The sequence below is a fragment of the Blennius ocellaris genome (assembly GCF_963422515.1).
Source record: "Blennius ocellaris genome assembly, chromosome: 20".
In the NCBI taxonomy this organism is placed as follows: Eukaryota; Metazoa; Chordata; class Actinopteri; order Blenniiformes; family Blenniidae; genus Blennius; species Blennius ocellaris.
In genome coordinates, this window is record NC_137669.1 from 11,565,147 (window position 1) to 11,586,628 (window position 21,482).

Here is a 21,482-nt window from a genome sequence, read left to right on the forward strand (position 1 = left end):
GCTTTATTCTCAGCAGCACCATAAAGGACAGTCGCTCACTGATATGATGTGATGTGAACAGTGGAGCCTGCTGTCTTATCCAGTTTTATATTTTTATTTATATTAGAAAACAGTGGAGCCTGCCATCTTATCCAATTTCATATTTATATTCATATTAGGAAACAGAGACTGATGGAAAATGCCAGAAACTGAGGAGGCTGCTTTTCATCATTGGTGCTTTAAAGCTCTGTACCACGAAATGCTGCCTCAATGAGTTTCGACTGTCAAGATAATCTCAGATTTTAATCATATTTGCTTCCAGAACAACTGTCAAGCAGGGGCTTAATAAAATAACTGAATATATGTTCAGCGATTAAACGATAAGAAATGTTAACATGTTCAATTTGGAGATTAAAAACAATAAAGTCCCTGATCAATACGTTTGCAAAAGGACACAGTTGTAGGATTTTATCATTTGGTTCATCTCAGTACTGGCCAACAATTCCCATAATAGATTTGACAAAAACTTTTCTGTGATTAAAGCAGCCAGACTGAGTTGAGTCAAAGTGTTCAATCAGGACCTACTGCTAGAAGACCACTTTTCTAAATAAAAAAATATAATTTTCAGCAAGTGGACAGTAATATTTGGATCACATGCCTGCTGTAAAACCCACTGGTGAGTCATAGCAGCCCCCTTCCATTTACACAAGTTCAATTAATAAAACCATAGAAAAGAGTGCTTTAGCTCTCCACGATTTCTCATTTTCAACACTATCATTGAAAAATGTAAGTTAAAAATGTATATCGGTTGATAAATTTTTTGCATGCAACTGCCAAAAGTAAGCACATTTGCTTTAGATATTCAATCAGAGAGTTTGAAGTGTGTCTTCAAAGCTAACCCCAGAGAAGGTGTGGTGATTGAGAAAAAACTAAAATACTGTACCATGTCATTGCGTCCAAAGAAGGTGTACACGGCATACAGGTAGTAGTCAAAGAGCTGAGAAACGCAGTGAATGACATCGAAGGCAATCGGCTTCAAAATGTTCATCATCTGCATGTACTTCCCTGTGCAGAAAGGACATAAACACAAATAAAACATTTGGATATATTGTGTAATTTGTGCGGTTCTGATTATAACAAGAGAAGCAAGTACTATCCGCCATATTGATTTTCTCCAAAAGGGGCATTTTTAAACCCGGCATTAGTTTACAGCCATTGAAGAGAGTCTTCGATTAAGTAAATTTGCACAGATTAAATGAGATAAACTACAGTAAATTAATTCCAACGGCACCACATCCTTCAGGGAAGAACTTAAGCAGGACTGTGTTGCATTTACATACAAATTGCCAGGATTTAATTTGGCCGAAAGGTAGTAAAAGCAATAACTACAGAGGTACAGGGGTGTAACAGGGTTACCATTGACTCAGAACTGATGAGTGAAAGAGAGAAAATAAAAAAAAACTAAACCCAATCTTACCAGCTTTGCCACTGAGACAGCACTATTTCTCACACACTCTCATTTTTCACGCCTTTACACTTGAATTCTGCACCAAGGACTCAGAGACCAATCTAACTCCATCAAAGTGCTACAGAGACTGAATTACAAGTGATTGTGTGGAATAAAACTTCGGCTTTGTCCAGTTTCTCCACAATATACTATAAATCAATTGTACCTATCTTGTGAAAAAAAAAAAAAAAATCCTTCACTTTACCCTGTGTGGGGAGGAAAGCTTTGCTGTGTAGTATCAAGTGAAAACAGACATTTTCTTTCCCCACTGAACCAGAGATTGTGTAAAGAAATCCCAAACTGTACCAGGACACCAAGGCCAGAACAGGGAAAAGCCAACTGGCCCCTATAATTGTGATTCACACTGAAAGTCCCATTATGAGGGTCATATCAGCCGAGAACACGCTTTGCCGAGAAAAGGTCTCAGAACCACGTCACAAAGACATGTAAGCGCCTCTTTGGGAAACAGAAGGTCAGAGTTCAGGGCGAAGGCTAACCATTATTAGTGTGTCTCAGTCACAGATTTTGAGCGAGGCGATGGCAGTCATTTGCAGGTTTAATTGATGCATAAAAGGAAATTTCAGCAGGTCATAGAGGAGACACACTGCGGTTCTGACGTGGCCACAGTAGGTCGTGTGTGTGTGTGTGTGTGTGTGTGTGTGTGTGTGTGTGTGTGTGTGTGTGTGTGTGTGTGTGTGTGTGTGTGTGTGTGTGTGTGTGTGTGTGTGTGTGTGTGTGTGTGTGTGTGTGTGTGTGTGTGCGCCTTACCAACAAGCCGGATGACGTTGAGCGTCGTGTTGGTGAGAATCGGTGCATTCATCTTATTAAGGTTATAGTCAGACTTTTTCGTGCTTCTTATAGTCTCCCGGGACACGCTGACGGAGGCAGGGTGGTGGTGGGGAATGAGAGAGATAGAAACATGAGAGAAGAGACTCCGTAATTAACCTGAGTAATACCCAGCGATGACGGGACGGGTTCGGAACCTTTCGCATGGGTCTCCGTCTGATAATAGATCAATTAGCACCCATTACACAATGCAGGAAGACCCCACTGGTGACGCTTCTGATCTGGTGACCCTGGATCGCCAGACCCCTGATACAAAGATCATTGTGCTATATTACAAATACATTTTCATTTCATGGGCACCAAACTTTGTATGGACTCGCTAATTCTCGGAGGTCACCATGTGGGCTATTGAATAATTAACCATCGGTGATTCCCCGCATAAATGATCGGAAATCAGCATTTTGGTGACTCCAGGCTAACTCTTTGTTCATCTGGAGACGATGGAAGGAAAATGAGGGGGTGAAACTGAAAATGCTGTCGTCAAAGCAGTGAAGTAATGAGACAGTGACCAGCAGCACGATGGGATTAATAAATTATTAAAGCCAACGTAGGATCCTCATAACAGGTAATTAGGAGCTGCTGCACGAGTAATAATACTGTATGTTATGATTCCAGTACAAAGTCATTTAAAATTTTGAGCTCAGCTCACATGAACGCACAGATCAAAGGGAGATAAGCTTAAACGCCTCATGGTGCTACGAAGCAAGCATCTAAATATATGCAGTTATTTATGAAACCACACAAGATAGGTACGGTTTGCATAAATTGTAAATCTGTTATAATTCAATGGTTGCCGGTTATAAAATAAGCAAAATGCAAAAGGGCCCTCAACCCGCATTCACGGTTTTCTTTCAAAGCAAAATGAATCCTTTAATACAACATGCGGGTGAGCGCATGATTGCCTTCACCCTTAAACAGCGACTAATCTCTCAATACTCACCAATCACGTAGGTGGGAGTGGAAAAGAAAGAGAATTTTTCATGGGTAGACAAAATGTCTTATAAAAGCTTTCTGCCTACTTAGCAGGGTGAGGCAGGGGTGAGCTAAAATTACCATTGCTAGAGGCATGAAAACTGGTGTAGCGCATGACTTCACATCCTTTTCGAATGCCCTTAAAAATAAGAGATTCAAGGAGAGATTACTATATTTGGTACCCATGATTATCATAAATGTGATCTCCTTGGTTTGCTCTGAAGTCATGTTTGCATGAGGGCTGCGAGGGTGTGAATTGGTTAGCACTCTGGACTCAGAACGAAACACCAGCGGTACAAGTCCGGCTTTCGCAGGGTTTTAATGCACGTTCTACCTGTGCATGTGTGGGTTTCCTCTTTGAGATTGATTGGAGTCCTGTAAGCATGAATACGAGTGTGTGTTATTGCCTACTCTGCCTACACTCAGCTACCCAGCTCCTATACTAGGCTGGGTCCAACCCCCCCCCCCCCTGCAACTCTAAGTTGGAAAAAGCTTTTAAGAAGATGTCGGGATTGATGTTTCTTTGAGTGAGGCAGGAATGATTGACATCGGAACAAGCTTAACTGTGCTTGGCATCCCGTGAGCAGTGTGTCTTAAGAGAGACGTGAAAATCTGTGCCGACGTCACTTGGAACTGACCTCTTCAGAGGAACATCACCGGTCTGCTCATCAACGTAGTCCTGCTTGAGCTCTTCAGGAACATCACTGTCGCTGTCGTAATCCTGATACACACTCTTCTCCAGCTCGTCTGACTCATACTGGAGAAATGGGGGAGTGAAAAGGTCAGACAGAAGTCAACGAAAAAAGCGCCGGTACGAAGGAGAGATAAAACACAAGAGAAGTGAGAAAAACAGGGACGGTGTTGAAATAAAATGTGACGTTGCCACAGTATCACTGCTGTCAATCATGTAGCATACTTCAATGCAATATCTACTCAATACCATGATAGTTAAACTGACTCGAGATGAAAACTGCAATAAACATAGTGCAAACCATCCACAAGTCATTTGAAAACAAACACTGCCATCTTGGAGTTTGAGACTGGTGCAATAATCAATATATACTCGCATCGAGGTGGAAAAGCTGCAGAGACTGTTCACCTCTCAAAGGAGAGTTCAGATAAATCCCTCTGAAACAAGACAATATTTTCTGTGTTGTTAAAGACATGTTCAGGGTACACAAGCATCATATAGGAAGGATTACAAGCTTAAGGAGCAGCCAACCTCGGGCTTTTATAAGCCCAACATGTTAGACAGTGGAAAATTGGTTTCGATGATGAACCTTTTTTTTTGTGATTTAAGTCTCTTGATTTTGGACTTTAAAGCAATATTGTCAATATCATCATGTCCCTCTGTCTATGTGTGGTTGAGCCATCCCAATAAATCCTGATCATATCGACGCATTGTAGGCCACGAGAAGATGCAGTCACACATACAAAAGGATGAGCGAGGGTTTTATTCTTCATTTACTTATGCATCAAACCCAAGTGGTGGCCACAGGAAAACTACAAGCCAAACTCACTCCAAAAATATTGCAATGTGCTTATTATTAGTTGGACTTTTTTTTTAAACTACATGCTGATGCATGACATATCAACACACGGAGAATGACAAAATAGATGAATTCTATGCAGCACTACAGATCAGCCTGAACCCTGTGCTGGAGTTACCCAGTGAGTCATTCCCTTTTTAACAGCTTATATTACAAGTCAGACAGTGTGTCAAAGAGCTTTAATAATTACAGCAGGGTTTGCACTGTTGGCCTCACAGCTTTCTGAAAGTTTGTTATGGCCCTGGTGGTGACAGCTTGAGTGCAGCAATAAAGCACTTAATGACCCAAAGTGATTATGTCCCAAATCAGCTTGGCTGTTTATGAACCTGTTTGGCATTCCATCTCGACAGATAGACTTGTTTATTAGTCAATCTTACATAAGTGGGAGTACCATACAAGGCCACGTAAACTGGTCCAGAGTAAATAATATGGATAGGAAGACAAGGACAGTACACAGTCTGAACACTTTTCTATTAGTAACTGTAAAAACTATATGTTTATACTTTACCTTATCTTTCCTTTAAATCTTTGATCACCCAAAGGATTTTCACAGAGCAGCTTTCAACTATTCTGTGTGCCAACTCTGATCTATTGACACTTACTCCATTAGATGCCAGCACATCCTCCGTCTCTTCGTCTTTGTTCTCCGCGTGCATCTCAAAAGGGTTTCCCTCTTGTACGAACTGCTGGAAGAGTGACAGATCCTCCTGGGCCGGGCTGCTCGAGGACAGAGTCTGTCTGCTCGGGGAGAGGGACGGAGATCGACACTGGCCCATAAACTTGAACTCCTGGATCAGAGAAGACACAGAGACAAGCACGGGACAGACGTCAACACATGGAACACATGTAAGAGGGACGTAGAAGATTAGTCACTGCTATCAAGCACAAACGCGTCAATGATGTTCATAATGTATGTGTGTGTTTTGTCTGTGTAGATCCGTATGTATGCATATTTACAGATCGATCATAACATCAGGACCACTGACGGGTGAAAAGGTTAAAACTGATTCACTTCTTATCATCATGGCATCTATTATTGGGGGGTATAATAAGCAGAAATGTAACATTTTGAGATAAAAGTTGATGTGTTAAAAGCAAGGCAAAATTGGCCAGTGTAGACGAGTTTGAGCAGAGTGGGGTCAGAGCATCTGAAGAAAAAAAACAAAACAATACTACAGGTCTTGTGAGTTGTTTACACCAGCAACACAGGAAAGGCTCACGGATGCATGTGGGGAACAAAATCTCGAAGAAATACTACAGCTGTACTGGCTTCAAAATAATGCTGGTTCTCATAGACAGTCCATCATAGTTTGTTGTGTAAACAGTGGTCATAATATTATGTCCAAGTGTATTCAGATGTACTTAATTTTGCATTTTTGCCAATGACCTGTTAAGCACTGGGAGTTATTTTACTGTCTGAAAGATGATAGACAAATAAAGAAAAAAAATCAATCATATGTAGGTATAAAATAAAATGAAATGAAATGCATTCCTAAGCTTTGAATATAAAGAGACGCTTGCAAGGTAATTTGCTTCTGAGAATAGTTTTTTACCCCCCAGCAAGCTGTCTATGATTGGTTTGGGGCAAACTTTCAATTTGATAAAAAAAAACAAAAAATACAATGAGTACCACATTCAATGTGAGGAAAGGTTTCAGACTGTTTCACTTGGGAGTAACTGAAACACTAATGTGTGATGACTAACTTACTGCTCCTGGCCAGCAGCCTTTCTAATGGTCAAAAAACACCGTCTCCTGATGAGGTTTGTGACACACTGTCACGTTGGCAAGCTTCTCTTCGACATTTTGCTGTGAAAGTCCTACAATACACTGGCTGTGTAATAAATGCAGCAAAATGAGGTAGACGTAAAGACAATTCCCATGCCAGCTGATTTATTATAACGATTTTTTGGCATGTTTGTTTACTGCAGCGTGTGCCCAAGCAAAACAGAGATGATGAGAAAGTGATGAAAATGAATTAACTCCATTTGTCTTTTTGACGCGTCTCGTTATGCATCACTTCTGCTTCTGTTTAAGGTGTGCTGCGCAGCTTGTTGTGTGCGCAAGAAAAATCTTTGCTTTGAATTGCTTACAAAACACAAGTGTGCGAGATACTTTAACTATACGCTCGACATGAAGCTCCATTAATCGAGGTTTAATTTTTTTTGGACTGGTTCTCATGAGTATGGGGAATAAAATCCTTCAGCACGAATCCCACGAGGGAGAGGAGTCTTTTATCTCTGTGTTATATAATATGCGGTGAACTTTACACACTTGCATGCACAGATGCTCAAACACACGCCCACAAGTCATCGAGCCTTGTGTTTCATATCCTTATGCAAATTCCACATGGGTGGGATGCACACCAAGTGACAGTGGCAGATCAAACGACAGCGTCGTCGCTTCACCTTCTCGCCTCAGTGGTGCGTTTCTTACTCACATGGAGCTGGGCGATGTTGAAGTTAGACTTGACTGGACACAGTTCCCAAGTTTCATTTTCCAGAAACATCCTGAGCTCTTCCAATCGCGCCCTGAGGGGATTGTGAAAAGCACAAAAATTTAGAAAAGACAAAATGTTTCTGCATTAAAAGTCACATATTTGGGCTCTTCTGTATGCCAAAAGTAGAATACGGGAAAAAAAAAACACAGACAAAGATAGAGCCTGTAAAGGTCACTGACATGCAATGAGGAGGAGGAAGGTGTGACGCACACGCACACACACAGCGAACTGTGATCACAGGTCAGAGCACCTGCTGTGTCAATATAAGGTCTTTCTGTGTGAAATGTCAGCTTCAAAAAACTGGAGAATCCCTTGTTTCCTGTCTGGTGTTTGAATAATGAGAAGCGAAAGCTCACTGAACAAGAACCGACACCAGTAAAACTCATCGAGATAGAGTACACAAGGTCAAATATCGGCCTGCGGAGGTGAGCTTCATTTCCTCCGGTGGCGTTTCCCAAACTGAACGCGGTGATAATTAAACACATTTAATTTGTGAAAGCATTTTAATTAATCGCAGAAAATGAGGTAGAAAAAGAGGTGAAGCTCTTTGACATCCATGTAATTTTGGCCCCGACAAGGTCATTCTGCGCTCTGCAGGCCAACGTTACCCCCTGGTTGATGAGTGAGTGTACCTCTGACCGACACTAAGTTCACAGATTGCTATTTTCTTGGGGAATAAATCAAACTGAAAGCACGTTAAATGCCTCTCAGATGAGAGGTACTACTGTGTGTGCCTGAGAGTCGCTATAATGCTTCTGGTGCCCAACTCCTCTTCCTCTCGTTTCACTTCTGGACGACTGTCATCTAACCACTCCTAACCGGTCCTAAGCTGCACCGCTTTATGTCTCATTGTCTTCCATCATTGCCATTTATGAAAGCTCACTGACCTCTACTATTTAAACATCCTATCAATGACTCTTGACAGCCAACATTAGCAGTGATCAATGCAAATCATTCCTGATGATCTGGCACTGTCTGTGCAGAAAAAAAACCATACATATTTATGAGTTTGGCAGGGGGTTATGTAAATGCATTTCCAGCTCAGTGAGTGTTGCCGTGTAATTACACATCGACTCCAAGAGACAGTTACGCTGTGAACAGAGTGATGGAGACAGCCAGTCGTGATTGTGTGTAAAGGTTCTCTCAAGCGAAAATCAGCCTCATCAACTGTGCATCATGCTCAAAACTTTATGAACAAGAATCAGGTATGAAAAAAGTATCGCATGATCCAAGAGAAGCAACTGACCTGTGATAGTTTTTAAAGTAGTTGACGCTTTGCCGTTTGATGGACTCCTGCAGGACTTCAGATTTGCTGCCGCAGAATTCCTCACCCACTTGCATTAACCTGACAAGAGACGATTCAGCGGAATGTGTGATCACAAATATAAACACGGTGGGGAAACATGAAGGAGATGTAAGACTAAACCTGCTGTAAAATTAAACCTCTTAGGAAAGAGACTCGAACCCCAAACAAACTGTGTTTTAGAGCTCCTGACGCCTTAAAAGCAAAAACAAATCATCACGGACAGCAGTGACAAAAAAGGTTCAGTGTCACTTGAGCAGTTATCCATAGTGAGGAGGAGTCAGTGAAGTGCCTATTGAACTCCTGAAGCCACTCTTAGTGCTCGTGATAGCCTCGGGGTAGGAGCAGGGTGGCAGTTTGGGTTTGGTCCTGATGTGAGTATCAGTGCTGTTGCAGGTCCCCGATTGGCTGAAGCGGATGAAACATCAGCAAACAAGAGGCAGTTGGTCTTCACTTCCAAGCTCAATATAAGACCTACTTCTCTCTGGCTGAAGAAATCGCTTTCCTCCCTGGCAGTAGTTTCTGTTAACTTTAATTTTGACTTTTATTTTTTATAGGTTTGAGCAGTTTATTGAAGCTGCACAAGTCTTTTGCAAATTTACTGTTATTGTTTTAATTATTCGTTGGCAACTGTGCATGAAAATAACTGAAACTTTGGTTGTAGTTAGGTTCAAATCCCAGTCGGCTTAGAGAAGAGCACGTGTTGTGAAAACTCTCTAAGTTTACAATGAATATTGCAATGTCTTGATAAGCGACCCATATAATCCAACACCGACTGCCGTAAGGCAAGAACCAAGTTTTAATTAGGAAGGATGACCGTCTCTACTTTTAAGTCTGAAAACGTCCATTTCTCTTTCTGTCTCCGTCTTATTCTTTTCTTTCTTACTATCCCCTAACCCCGAGTAGATAGACCAGAAACAAACTACCTCCGTCTGGATTTTGCTGAGATTTCCTTCAATCCCACCCCCTCGTCGTCCGGTGGGATTGTTGAGTTTATCTTCTGTGATATGAAATGGCTATGTTGTATTTGCACGATTTATGTTCAACTGAGTTGAACCGAATTGATTCTTACAGTCACACGTGCAAAAACAGATGTCGCTACTGCAAGTTACTATTGGGATAATTATCTGAATGAATTTTGTAATTTGCTTAATCAAGAGACTGACATTAATCTTCCAAAGATTGAAATCCTGTGGAAGAAGTGTGAATCTGAGAGCTGAGACACATAAAGTAAACATTCTTCCTCCACTAAAGTTAGCTTGCCAATCAGGAAACTAAACAATGTACCGTTAGGAGAGAACGGGAGAGGCCATGCCACTCTGCATCTTAAGTATGCAATTCAAATGATGTATTCTCGCATTTGGACACAATTTCAAGCTGTTTAACTTGCTGCGGCTGGGTCGGTAAACTGCTGCTTCGCTGTAATCAAACATGATTTTATGTCAAGTTTGCACAGACAGGCATAAGAAGACAATAGTTTCATGAGCTCAACAACAAGACACGTCTCCGTCTGGAGAACCAGGTGAAAGGAACTTACAAGCAAAATACCGTAATTCAATTTGAGACGGTCTTTGTTCGATGCAGTAACACACAGGCTACACTTGTAACGTAAAGTAAAGGTTTGCTTGGGTTAAATTAGAATAGAGAACTGTGATTTCATAATAAAGAATTCATGCAATCAGTAAGAAAAACAAAATGGCATTGCAGTTTCAATTCCCTTAAAGACATGGAGACTAATAGCAGGTTTCTGTTATTGTGAGTATTGAATATTCTGTTTTCCTGTGGGTTTGCCTGATTTGACATGATAAGAAAGAAAGTAAATGCATACTGGCCATACTATGGAAATGAACACTGACCAATTATTAAAAGCAAAAACAAGTGCCAGATGGAAAAGGACTGAAAGCGAGAGAATGAGTCACATTTGTTCACTTCTTGTATATGTAAGAATGAGCCGCCTGCTCCGACCCTGAGGTGTACCTGCTGATGACGTCCAGCACCACAATGAAATCGTCGTACTTGAAGTTGGACATGTCTGTTCCCAGGATGTAAGCCTTCACTTTTAACTGCACGTCCTGAGGAGAGAAATGGAAGAAACTGTGATTTCTGGGAGGGCAGCTTATGATTGGGCCACCCAGACAGGAGTAAAAGTTCAAAGAATTGAGGGCATAAAGGTTAGAAATGTAACAGAAGCAAGTCTCTTCTCTACGAACCTGCCAGATTCGAGTCAGCCCGTGCTCCAGCTTCTTCTTTACATAACTGCGGTCGACCAACACCTCGTCAGGCCCGGCTGCAGCAGCACCGTCTTCAAAACAAACAAACAAAAAAAAGAGAAACAAATGAACTCAAAATCTAATAAAAACAACAATAAAACAACCTTTTGTTATGCAATTTTTATTTACCAATTGTCTGACCTGCTTTCAGATTCAAAGAAATTCATTATATTTTTTGAAAATGAATGTTTGCGCAATGAGGCAAGATGGGGCTCCATCTGAACCCAAGCAAAGACTCCTGTTATTGTTGATGGAACAGAATAAAAACATTCCTCAGGTGTATTGTGAAATGAACAAGAATGTGTCTCTGATCAACAGATCTGAGCCACTTCAGGATGGTTGAAAGTGCTTCACTCTCGACTGCAGACTGCGTGGCTGCTGTGGTTGACTGTCAACATCTGACAAGAGCAGAGGTCATGTATTCCGACAGGAGAGGTCGGCCTGATGTTTGAGGACAGTTAAATAAGGTGTTAGAGTCTCGATCACTGTCAGACGTGGTTCTTCCCCCGTCATCTGCTCACAATCTTCTCCTTCAGTATTTGTTCTTCTCAATGTGATGCAGACGATGTCGGCAGCATCCCCAAAGTTTCAGACACGCTGTCGTTTACCTGAAAATTGCTGGAATAAAGCCGATGTCGGCTGTCATGTCTGAACGGGGTTTTTTTTAATGAAGATAAAAGGTGTGTTCACAAAAGAACGCTTCCTTGTGTTGCAGGGTTTGACACCCTCATTGACATTAGAAAACACATACAGGCCATCTTAAAGTGTGTGAGCTTATAAAAGGATATCACTCATCAGTCTAGCAGTCTGAAAATATGCATGATGAAATTCCGACGGGTTCAGTTGAATCAAGGGTTTGACTAACCTTACACGTCTTTACTTTCCCATCGAGTATGGAAACTCTGCTCAAAACTTCAAAGTTGACTAAAGTCATCCTGTTATTCTCAACACAGGACCCTGCAATTATTGCAATACCATCTGACCTTACAGCCTCTATAAAGCACAGTCGGAGCCGTTTCAAAATGCATTATGCATGTTGGAAAATGATTGCTTAAATGGTGTGAAAAGACTGAACTCTGTGGAACTACATTGTGGAATTAGACAATTCAATAGCTCATCATCATTTAAATGTTGGCGATGATTTAGGATGTGTGATGACGTCACCGTGACACACACATACTTTGTCAGCGCTTTCAGGGTTATTGATAACAAATAAATCCTAGGACCTTTTGCCCTTTCCCACTCAGACACATTATGTGAAGAGGTACGCTGATGATGAAGTGGTGTTAACAGCTGCACTCTGTATCGTATCAATGACATGTAATCCAAACACAATGCTCTGGGCCCTTTTATTGGACAACTACTCATTTAAGTACATATTTTCAAAACTGTCATTTGGATTTTTTTTTTTAATTGCTTATCAAGCTGATTAATTCCCTTCCTCATCGTGAAGCACCTTTCCCTATTCCAATATTTAGTACCAAAAACCTCCAAGGTTTTGTGGTTTACAGTGATTAAATCAAATCCAAGTAAACAGTCTGAACATCATCTTTAGTACTCCAGTAATTATGCTAAATGACCATTTAAATACAGAAGTTCGTGAAAGGAAAAAAAATGTTCATGTAATCTCATGCAATCATGTTTCTTTGTAGCTTTTTTTTCTATGTGCAAACATGTAAATTAAAAAAAGGAAAAAGAGCAACTCAACTTATAGCCATTTGCGATGCGTAATTAGAATTCATCCTCAGTTTGATGCATTATGTGAACCTTGACAGGAGTTCAACACAAAACTGGTAAAACAAGTGAGATGGGAACAAATTCTGAGTATATTTTCCTCATGCCAAGGCACAAACGAGGCTGAAAGGCTTAAAACCTTCAACACCTAAACATATGACTTAGCCTTACTTCAAAGTGTCCCTGATGGTTTTTTTTAAATAAATGCAGAAGACTGCCGAATAAAATTAATTTAACTGCTGATAAACAGGATAGGCTCCTTCACAATTTCACTTGTTTTCACAACAAGCACAGTAAAGACATGAAACAATGTGAAACCATGAAAACAGTATTTAACGGTTTGTACAAATGAGTGTGTTCTCATACTTAAACATTGCAATAAAAAAACTGATCCATTAAAGGCTATAATTGTTATTACAGCAATGGATGAGAAAATGTTAATTATGTATTGAGAACAAAGGAAGAATATGGAAAACAAAGACAGAGGAATTACAATAATGTGATTGGAAAGTGTGTGAATTTTTTCAGCCTTCATATTCAAAATGAGCTAATATTTTACACAAAGTCATTGTGTGTTGCTATAAACATGCGATATGTTGTTCAAGTTCCAGAAGGAATAATGTTGGTTCATAACTATTGCAAATTAATTACATCTTGTTTTTATATTATATTTTATAATAGTTTTACATCTGTAGTTGAATGTTATCCAGACTAGTGAGAAAACATTTCAAGATATGGCCCAGTATACCATCAAAGCTGGTCAAATGCAAAATATAAAACCGCTTGATTTCAGATATGTGATCATTTTGTTAGAGTATCCAACCCGACCATGTACCAGCATCATTCACCATTCACCGTATCATAGCTCAAGATTTCTTTTGCCTTCTTGCATCGCAGATTTGTAAACAGATAGTCTGGGGTCGATTAAATGTGTCACATCCTCTGGGAGAGGTCCTGTTGCTAACAATGGGAAATAGTTGACTTGGGCACCAGACCAGCAAGATTGTTTGGCAGACATGGGGATCGGACTTTCATAGCAGAATGTCAAATATGATTTGGGCCAACAAGGATCCTTCTGCACTTTACGACCATGGCCGATTAGAATCCCTTCTCACCAGCTGATTGAAATCTTCAGACTCCGATATGGATGTTGCTGTAACCTCGTGCTTTTTATGGGTCTTTGAGTTTATATGAAACATGGGGTCTGATTCATCTCTGATTCCTGCCTCCTGGGAACGTGTTTGGAATGCTTTTAAAATTCAGTATCACCGGTGAAAACTTAAATTATTCACGGCGACAGAGCCGTTTTGATGAACTGTGCTATTCATAGAAGAAGGGGAAAAAAAAGGACGTGAGCCGTGGGGAACATCGTGACTCAGCAACTTCCCACACCAGGGTTTAAACTGGTGGGTACCTGGATGGTAGTCGAGTATGTGGAGCTTGGGGAAGACAAAGTTAAGGTTTGTTCAGGACCAGAGTACTTGGCTTGGGTGTGTGTGAGAGCTTCCCTGAACTCTGATCTGGATCAAACAAGTGAACTCTGGTTCACTTGAAAACATGGGTCTCGGTGGGGGGGGGGGTCAGAACTTATATTCAACATTTATTACCCTTGTAATAACTCAAACGTTATAGTCTTATAGCAAAAAAGTTCAATTATCTAATTCCACTATTCTGCACTAACACAATACAAGAAAAGACTAACACCATGATTTGCTTTAGATCATGTAAATGGAAACAGTATAATAGTTTAATAGTTTAGTTATTAATTTTATATAGTAATATAGTTTATAGCAATTTTATTATAGTTAAAGTTTAACTACCCTAATGACACAAGACTTTCATTTCCACCAGATAAGTCAAGAACCCGAGTATTAATCTCAATGGTTTGCTGGTATCTCTGCATGAAGCACAGACTTACTTTAATCACAGAATGTGCCTTTACTGATCCCGTCCATTATACAGCCAAATCATCCTCCAATGAGGGTCAACCTGAATTATTCCCAGACGTACTGAACAGAACCTGGGAGCCCTGCTTGGCATTCAACTAAACTTCAAGGTTAACATGCCCTTGCTTGTCTGCTCTCGCCATATTGTAGTGTGCAGCGTCGGGGAGATCAGACCATGTCTTGTGTGAACATGTTTCACACCTCCTAATGGTCATCGGCACGTCGTACATTGACATCTCCCACACGTGGCTCAGCCTGCATCCACAGTTACAACTCTGCAAATTGTCCAGAACTAAGCGGCATATCTGGCCTCCAACTACTTCAAAAGACCACGTCCCACACTGTTGATCATGTCCCCCTTCTGGATGCCAGCTAGCACCGTCAAAACCTTGACTCATGTTTATAAATCAGAAACTAAAGCAGCAAATAATAATGTTCAACACATCCTGTTTGGTACTACCATAAACTGAAGGCAGAATATTCCACTGAATCACAAAAACTATGGACTACTGCATGTTTACACTTGACATGCTTGTGAAGTCTAGACAGAAAAGGTGCACATGAGTAGATTTTGAAAACTGGCTTCAAGATGTGCCATGGCTTGGAGTTAATGAGAAGCGCGCTGCATTGCAGTGCAAGAAAAGCCGCTCAAATCCACGGGTGTCTAACAAAGCATCGGTGTTTTATACAGGCTCATGTATTATTGTTCATCCTGTGTTTGAGAAACATAAGAAGAGCAAGGAGCACAAGCCACTTCTAATAAAGAAGCGAGCCTAGGAGAAATATCCAGCTGCATTGAAACAAGCTCAGTGAGAAACAGAGGCAAGATTGTTATATTTTCTTCTTGCTGGGCTTTCATAAAGCTCCAGTAAACATGCACATCCCTGGCCTCCCTACACTGAAGATATCCAGCTGATGAAGGGGTGATAATAAATACAGTGGGGCCATATTGTTCACACGAAGGGGGGGGGGGGGGAGGTCGAGGTCAGAGCTTCACAGTCTGATTGAACTGTGGACCGACAGCATCATACCCATCACAGGGGGACTTTTTCAGGATGCAGGTTTGACAGTGGAACACCAAGTTGACCACTGTGTGCACAGATGGGGCTGCTGTCAATGTCGGTATGGCACTGTGCCAAAACTATGGCATTATAGTTGTGGCGGGAGGATCTCTCACAACCTGTGCACAGCGCACACACTGTAAAACCAGCTGATCATAATGTTTTTTTTACTGTGAGACCTTCGTTTGCTCCATGGTCATGTTGCCGCAGTTTTTTGCAAAAAATACGCGATGGAAAAACTGAATGAAGAGAATGACATTCCCTAAAAGAAACAGGGTAAGTTTCATTACGATGGCCAACAAGAAGACATGAGACACTTAATAATTGTAAGCCATTAATATTGTCCCGGGCACAAGTTGTCTGTGTTTTCTAGCCAACAATTTGGTACTAGAGACATTTTAAAAACACATTTTAAACCTTGAGGGAAAAGGTGACCATTGGAGAATACAAGGATGATCCAATGATGGTATCAAACTGCTCACACTGCTGTTTCACACTGTATCTAATGCAGTAACTGACCAGGACATGACAAGACAAGACACGACAAGACACAGGGAATTATATGAAGTGTTATGAAGTTATAAGCTTCCCTTAATCAACTCACTCAAATCCTGTGAACTTTCATAGTGTTTGGTCCATTAATGTGGCCGAAAGCAATAGTGTCTTACATCATGTGAGAGGAGATTCTCATCTCAAGATAATAATAAAGTATTATTCACCCGATAGAGAAGACCTCAGAGATTTGTATCCCAACGTGAACAGTTAATCTGTGAATGACGCCGGCTCATAGGAAGCTTGACCGGGCAAAGAGACATGCCCCTGGCCATCGTCACCATCGACATGCAAGAAGTAGAAGTCGACGACACGTGAAGGAGACACTGAGACGGACCGTACCTATTAAGATGAGTGAGTGAGTAAGTACACAACCACTTCTAAAGGTTTATTAATATTTAGTGAGTAAAGCAAGATGAGTGACAGGAACGCCATCCTTTGGGTATTCACAGTTTGCATTTTGTATTTGACTTTTTCTGTAAAGTTTTTTGCGGCTCACAGCTCAGCCCTCCACCCTCCACCCCACAGGGGCTTTAGCTCCCTACAGGTTTCCAGCGATGACTCATTTCAGTCTATGCGTCGGCATAATCCTGAAAAGGTTGAAGAGGAATGTCAAAGCATGGGCCGGCTCTTACTTTTCATCATACATGGAAGAGTCAACCCAAACATCAAGATGGGAAATTGTACACGGATGAAGAGCATGCTTTGTGTGACATGTGACAATATAAATCAGATTTAAATATTGTCTAATAGTTTCTGACAAAAAAGGAGAGCAAAATAACCAGCAGAAAAATAAGGAAAGAGAAATAAACACAATTAACCCCACACAGTAATATCCTGCACCACCTGACTATTAAATCCAGCTTAATTTCAAAGGATTATAATTCAGGACACTTTATACTGTGCCCATTTCTCCATCTTCTAGACCTGTTATATTCTGCATCGGGAGATGGGGGGGGGGGGGGGGGGGGGGGGGGGAACTACACAGGCACTTTGAGAAGATGCAAAATCCATCCTGGATTTAAACCTGAGCCGTTTTACAGCGCTAACCACTTGCCACTGTGCCACAACAGTCTATAGACTTAGAACTAATTTATTCAGGTATGATTTGGTGCATTCTGAGCATATAAATCCAAAACAGCTGGAGGTGCATGTTTGCATTAATGTACAGCTTCTGGTTACGGGTCAGTTGAAATCCACTTTTAATGAGAATAATTCAAGCACTTGCAATAATTGAAAGTACTTAATTAATCATGCATAAAAATTTATTAAATTACATGCGGAAGTTCGTAAACCAGGATATAAGATACCGCTTGGATATCCACTTCAGTTATTAAGGCATGTTTCTGAATAGTAATGCAGTGTGACAGTCAATTTTCACCCATAAAAGAGCCCATAGTCTAAATATATCCCAACACTCAGCATAGATCAGCTTCATGTTCTAAACGAATGTGCGGCAAAATACGCAAACTGGTGATTTACTCAGACACACTATAAAAGCGTGTGTGTGTGTGTACGTGTGTGTGTACATGTGTGTGTGTGTGTGTGTGTGTGTGTCACAAAATGCGAGCGGGAAGTCTTCACAGAAGCTGAATGACTGATGGTTTCGGCTTTGAGAGGGAGGTCACCGTCACAATGTTCAACAGATGAGGCAAAGGTGAATTTCTAATCTGATAGACGCTCGTCCCATTGTTCACATACACACACACACACACACACATATGAAAGGTGAAGAATAGGACAAAGTCGGGGTCGAGGACACCTTTGCACGGGGGACAGAGGTGACAGCCAATCAAACAGGGAGATGATAGATGTGCCTCGTGGAAGGGAAGACGGTGTGTGTCCTTTCCCCTCTGAGGACGGTGGCCTCTAATGAAGGATCGTGACAAGTTAGCACGTCAGCAGCCGTTCAGGACACCCTTTGTGCTCTCATCCAATCACCTAATGAATTGTGTGCAGTGTGGGAAATGGAAATTAGCCATCATTCAACTTGGAGCGCCGAGGCACAAGCTAATGTGACAGATCTCCGTTTGCATTGAATATCTGTCGAGATCTTTGCCAAAACAAATCATATAAACAGTGTGTAGGAGAGAAGCGCTACAAACCCAAATCCAGAGTACTTTTTTTTTTATTATACTCTGAAGAAATTCGGCTTTAAGTGGAGCTTACGGCTAAACCGCAAAGTATCTGTTGCCCCAACAACAAAGCTTCCCGTGGCTCATGTGTTCACATCTGGCTGACTTTGGACAGATGTGCTGCTATTAATGGGCTGTAACTTAAGCATAGGTAGACACATTTTCCCAAAGAAAGTCAGAGTACTGCAAGTAACTATCGTAAAATGATGAAGAACTAATTTATTCCAAAAGGATGACAATGGGAAGTGGAAAGGCCTGAAAAGCAGCTCGACTAACTGCTATAGTTAGGACTGGAAATTCCTGCTTGTATTAGCATGAAGATAGTGCAAACTCAAAGTCAAACAAGTCACATTTCCATAAAGACAAAAATGCATCATTCATGGTTCGTCACCCCTGCGTATATTTATCCTTGAAATGGGTCGGATTAATCCCATTACATAAATAGATCATGTTTACATATAATTTGTATTCCCACACTTAGGACAGACCATTTATCTTGTTTAAATTTGATGATGTTAACATTGAAACAAAGCATTAGCGCATCCTCACAGAGCTGTGACATCATCTCTGAGTACTGTCGCTCGGGGAAGAACTTCGAGTGTGTACTCAAAGGTGATTATTTTGCTGCTTGCCGTCTCAAAAGACCCCGACACCGAGAGGGAAATGAGTAAATGTTGCAAAACATTGGTCATAACACACTGAGGCAAGTGCACAACATTTATACTTTACTCTCTTTTCTAAGACCATATTGGCCCTCTCGGTAAACCCAATCTTTAAAAAAAATCAAAGTGTAGATAAAGACTGGCACTCCCGCAAATGCTTGAAACGATTTACCGTTTTATGAGCAATCGTGACATAGACTCAAAATAAAATACAAAATAAATAAAAAAAGGGTTCATTTATAGCTCGTGTGAAATTGTAGTAGTGATTGTTGTGCAGGAAGCTTATTCCCTCAATGGAACCTGAACGTTATGAGTTATTAGAATTAAATGCAAGTTATTTTTGTGGTTATGAATGCATATATACTTGGATTAGAAGAAGGAGAACTCCTACCTGGAGTGGACGCTGCCTCCAGCTTGTCCTGCTCTTCGTGCCACTGCATGGTGCGGTGGTAGCTCAGCATCACCTCCCACAATGCTTTGCACAGGTCTGTCAGGCAGGGAATGTAGCTGTCCAAAGTGATATGCTGCCAAAAGAAACACAATAAAAAAAATTATTGGAGTTCGTTATGCAGAACTTGCTTTTTTTTTTTTTTTTTTTTTTATTATTTCAAAGTTAAAAACTGCACTGCAGATTAATAATTGGCTTCTGCATCATTATATCTAATTAAAGAATACAGATAAAACCCTTCAAGGACAGTGGGAAAACATTTATTTTCATCAGACGAAACACTTTGATCTCGTTAAAGTGTTAATTAATATGAAGACCAATTAAAATGGGCATGTTGCTGTGATACTGATACGGAGGGGAAAATCACACAGATGTACACATTTTAACGAGATGAAAATTACAAATTACAGTCAACTTGAAACTCGGTTCGTCTGTTTCTCTGATCATCTTTGAGCAGATTCATTTTAGAGTTAAGGGTATGCCAAATTCAAAGAAGAAGGATGATTGGCTCAAGTTTCTATGTATTCATTATAAAACAAAATCCACTTCTATTACTGTATTTATGAGGTCCTTTCATCCTTCTGTTAGTACACAACACAGTGCACGTTTTAGCAGTCTCTATTAAAATCTTTATGTTAAACTACCAAAGAGCACAATGGATATCAAACCTAGTGTTTACGGCCATATATACACAACAACAATGGACTGGAAACCGACAAACTCCTGTTGATTTTCAATATCATTTTCATCTCATCTTTAATTCCCTTCTAAACCCGCCAAACATTTTTTTCATCATTTCTTGAAGAATCAATCCTATTGGCAGAGCTCCAACATGCTGATTGAATATTTAGGTGAAAGCAGTTATGGGAAGTTCATAAATGAATCATCCCACACGTGTGGGTTCTAAACCCGGGTAACAAGGACAGTGATGTACACCCATGATATATCTGTAGAGGTAGATGATCGCTCTGCGCGATGACACATCAGCTTTCATAAAATGATTGTGCGCTTCGGGCCTCAAGTGAGTTATTGCTTTCATAAAATTGCAACTTTATTGTGTGTGCTCATTCTCTGACAGTTACAGTTCACATCACAGTGTCAATTACTGCTTAATGATCATATGAGAATATAAATATTTTGTCAATAGCTTGGCTTATGTAACAATGTGCAGCACATTTATAATGCTGATTTATGTTACTTTTATTTTTTTAAGATGAAGTGATAATTTTTTACCACACAAACTGATCAGCTTTAATATTACAACCACCTTCGGTCCTTCAATGTACCCAGAAGAGTAAAGTTCAGCTGTCAGAGAAGCAGCCAGTCACACAGTATACAACCAGTCAGAGTTCTCTAAACATATTCAGCAAATTAATTACAACCGCAACGAATTGTGTTGTCAACAACCGCCAGACTTTACTTTGTTTGAAAATGATAACGAGTACGTGTTTGTAGACCCCTGCTACTTTTCACAAAAACATTGTAATTACAGACTGAATTGCTAACACATTAATAACTGCAAAGAGAAAAACTATTGTGAACAGCATAGACTGCATATAAAACAGCAACAGTTAAGTTGCACACCATTAGTCATTTTCATCTGATGCAGACAAGTGTCTAGGAATAACCATGACTATAGAATGAGGCTAACAAACGTTTGTAATTAACGAATTACTGCTTATTCTGTGCATTAAATAGGGTAATTCTCTCTAAGCTAATGGGCACGGGCAAAGGAAAAAACAACTTAATCAAACATATTGATATATGCCACAGATGGCATGTTTGACTATTTAAATGTTTTGTCAAGACAATGTATTTTTAAACAGGTTTACAATACACCAGAAAATATTCAAGAAAAACATTTTCACCATTCAACATTATGAACTATTTAAAAGTCAGTGCAGCAGCATATCAGAACTTTTGAAAGTCTTCAGATGTAGTTTCTCTCTTTGTATGTTATGAATAATATCTGGTTTCTTATTATAATAATAAAAACTTCATTAAAAACTTAAAAGCACC

General features: G+C 40.4%; 1 protein-coding gene across 2 annotated transcripts in view; it reads right to left on the reverse strand.

The window, feature by feature from the left end:
* vps50 (VPS50 subunit of EARP/GARPII complex) overlaps nucleotides 1–21,482 on the reverse strand; it is an 87,687-nt gene that overhangs the window by 29,239 nt on the left and 36,966 nt on the right. For both annotated transcript variants that reach the window (XM_080515476.1, XM_080515475.1), the window contains exons 13-21: nucleotides 19,407–19,539; nucleotides 10,866–10,957; nucleotides 10,633–10,727; nucleotides 8,599–8,697; nucleotides 7,293–7,383; nucleotides 5,457–5,642; nucleotides 3,943–4,061; nucleotides 2,255–2,361; nucleotides 923–1,044 (exon numbers count right to left, since the gene is read on the reverse strand). In XM_080515476.1, the coding sequence (XP_080371602.1) occupies nucleotides 923–1,044; nucleotides 2,255–2,361; nucleotides 3,943–4,061; nucleotides 5,457–5,642; nucleotides 7,293–7,383; nucleotides 8,599–8,697; nucleotides 10,633–10,727; nucleotides 10,866–10,957; nucleotides 19,407–19,539 (1,044 nt within the window). The remainder of the gene's footprint in view (nucleotides 1–922; nucleotides 1,045–2,254; nucleotides 2,362–3,942; nucleotides 4,062–5,456; nucleotides 5,643–7,292; nucleotides 7,384–8,598; nucleotides 8,698–10,632; nucleotides 10,728–10,865; nucleotides 10,958–19,406; nucleotides 19,540–21,482) is intronic.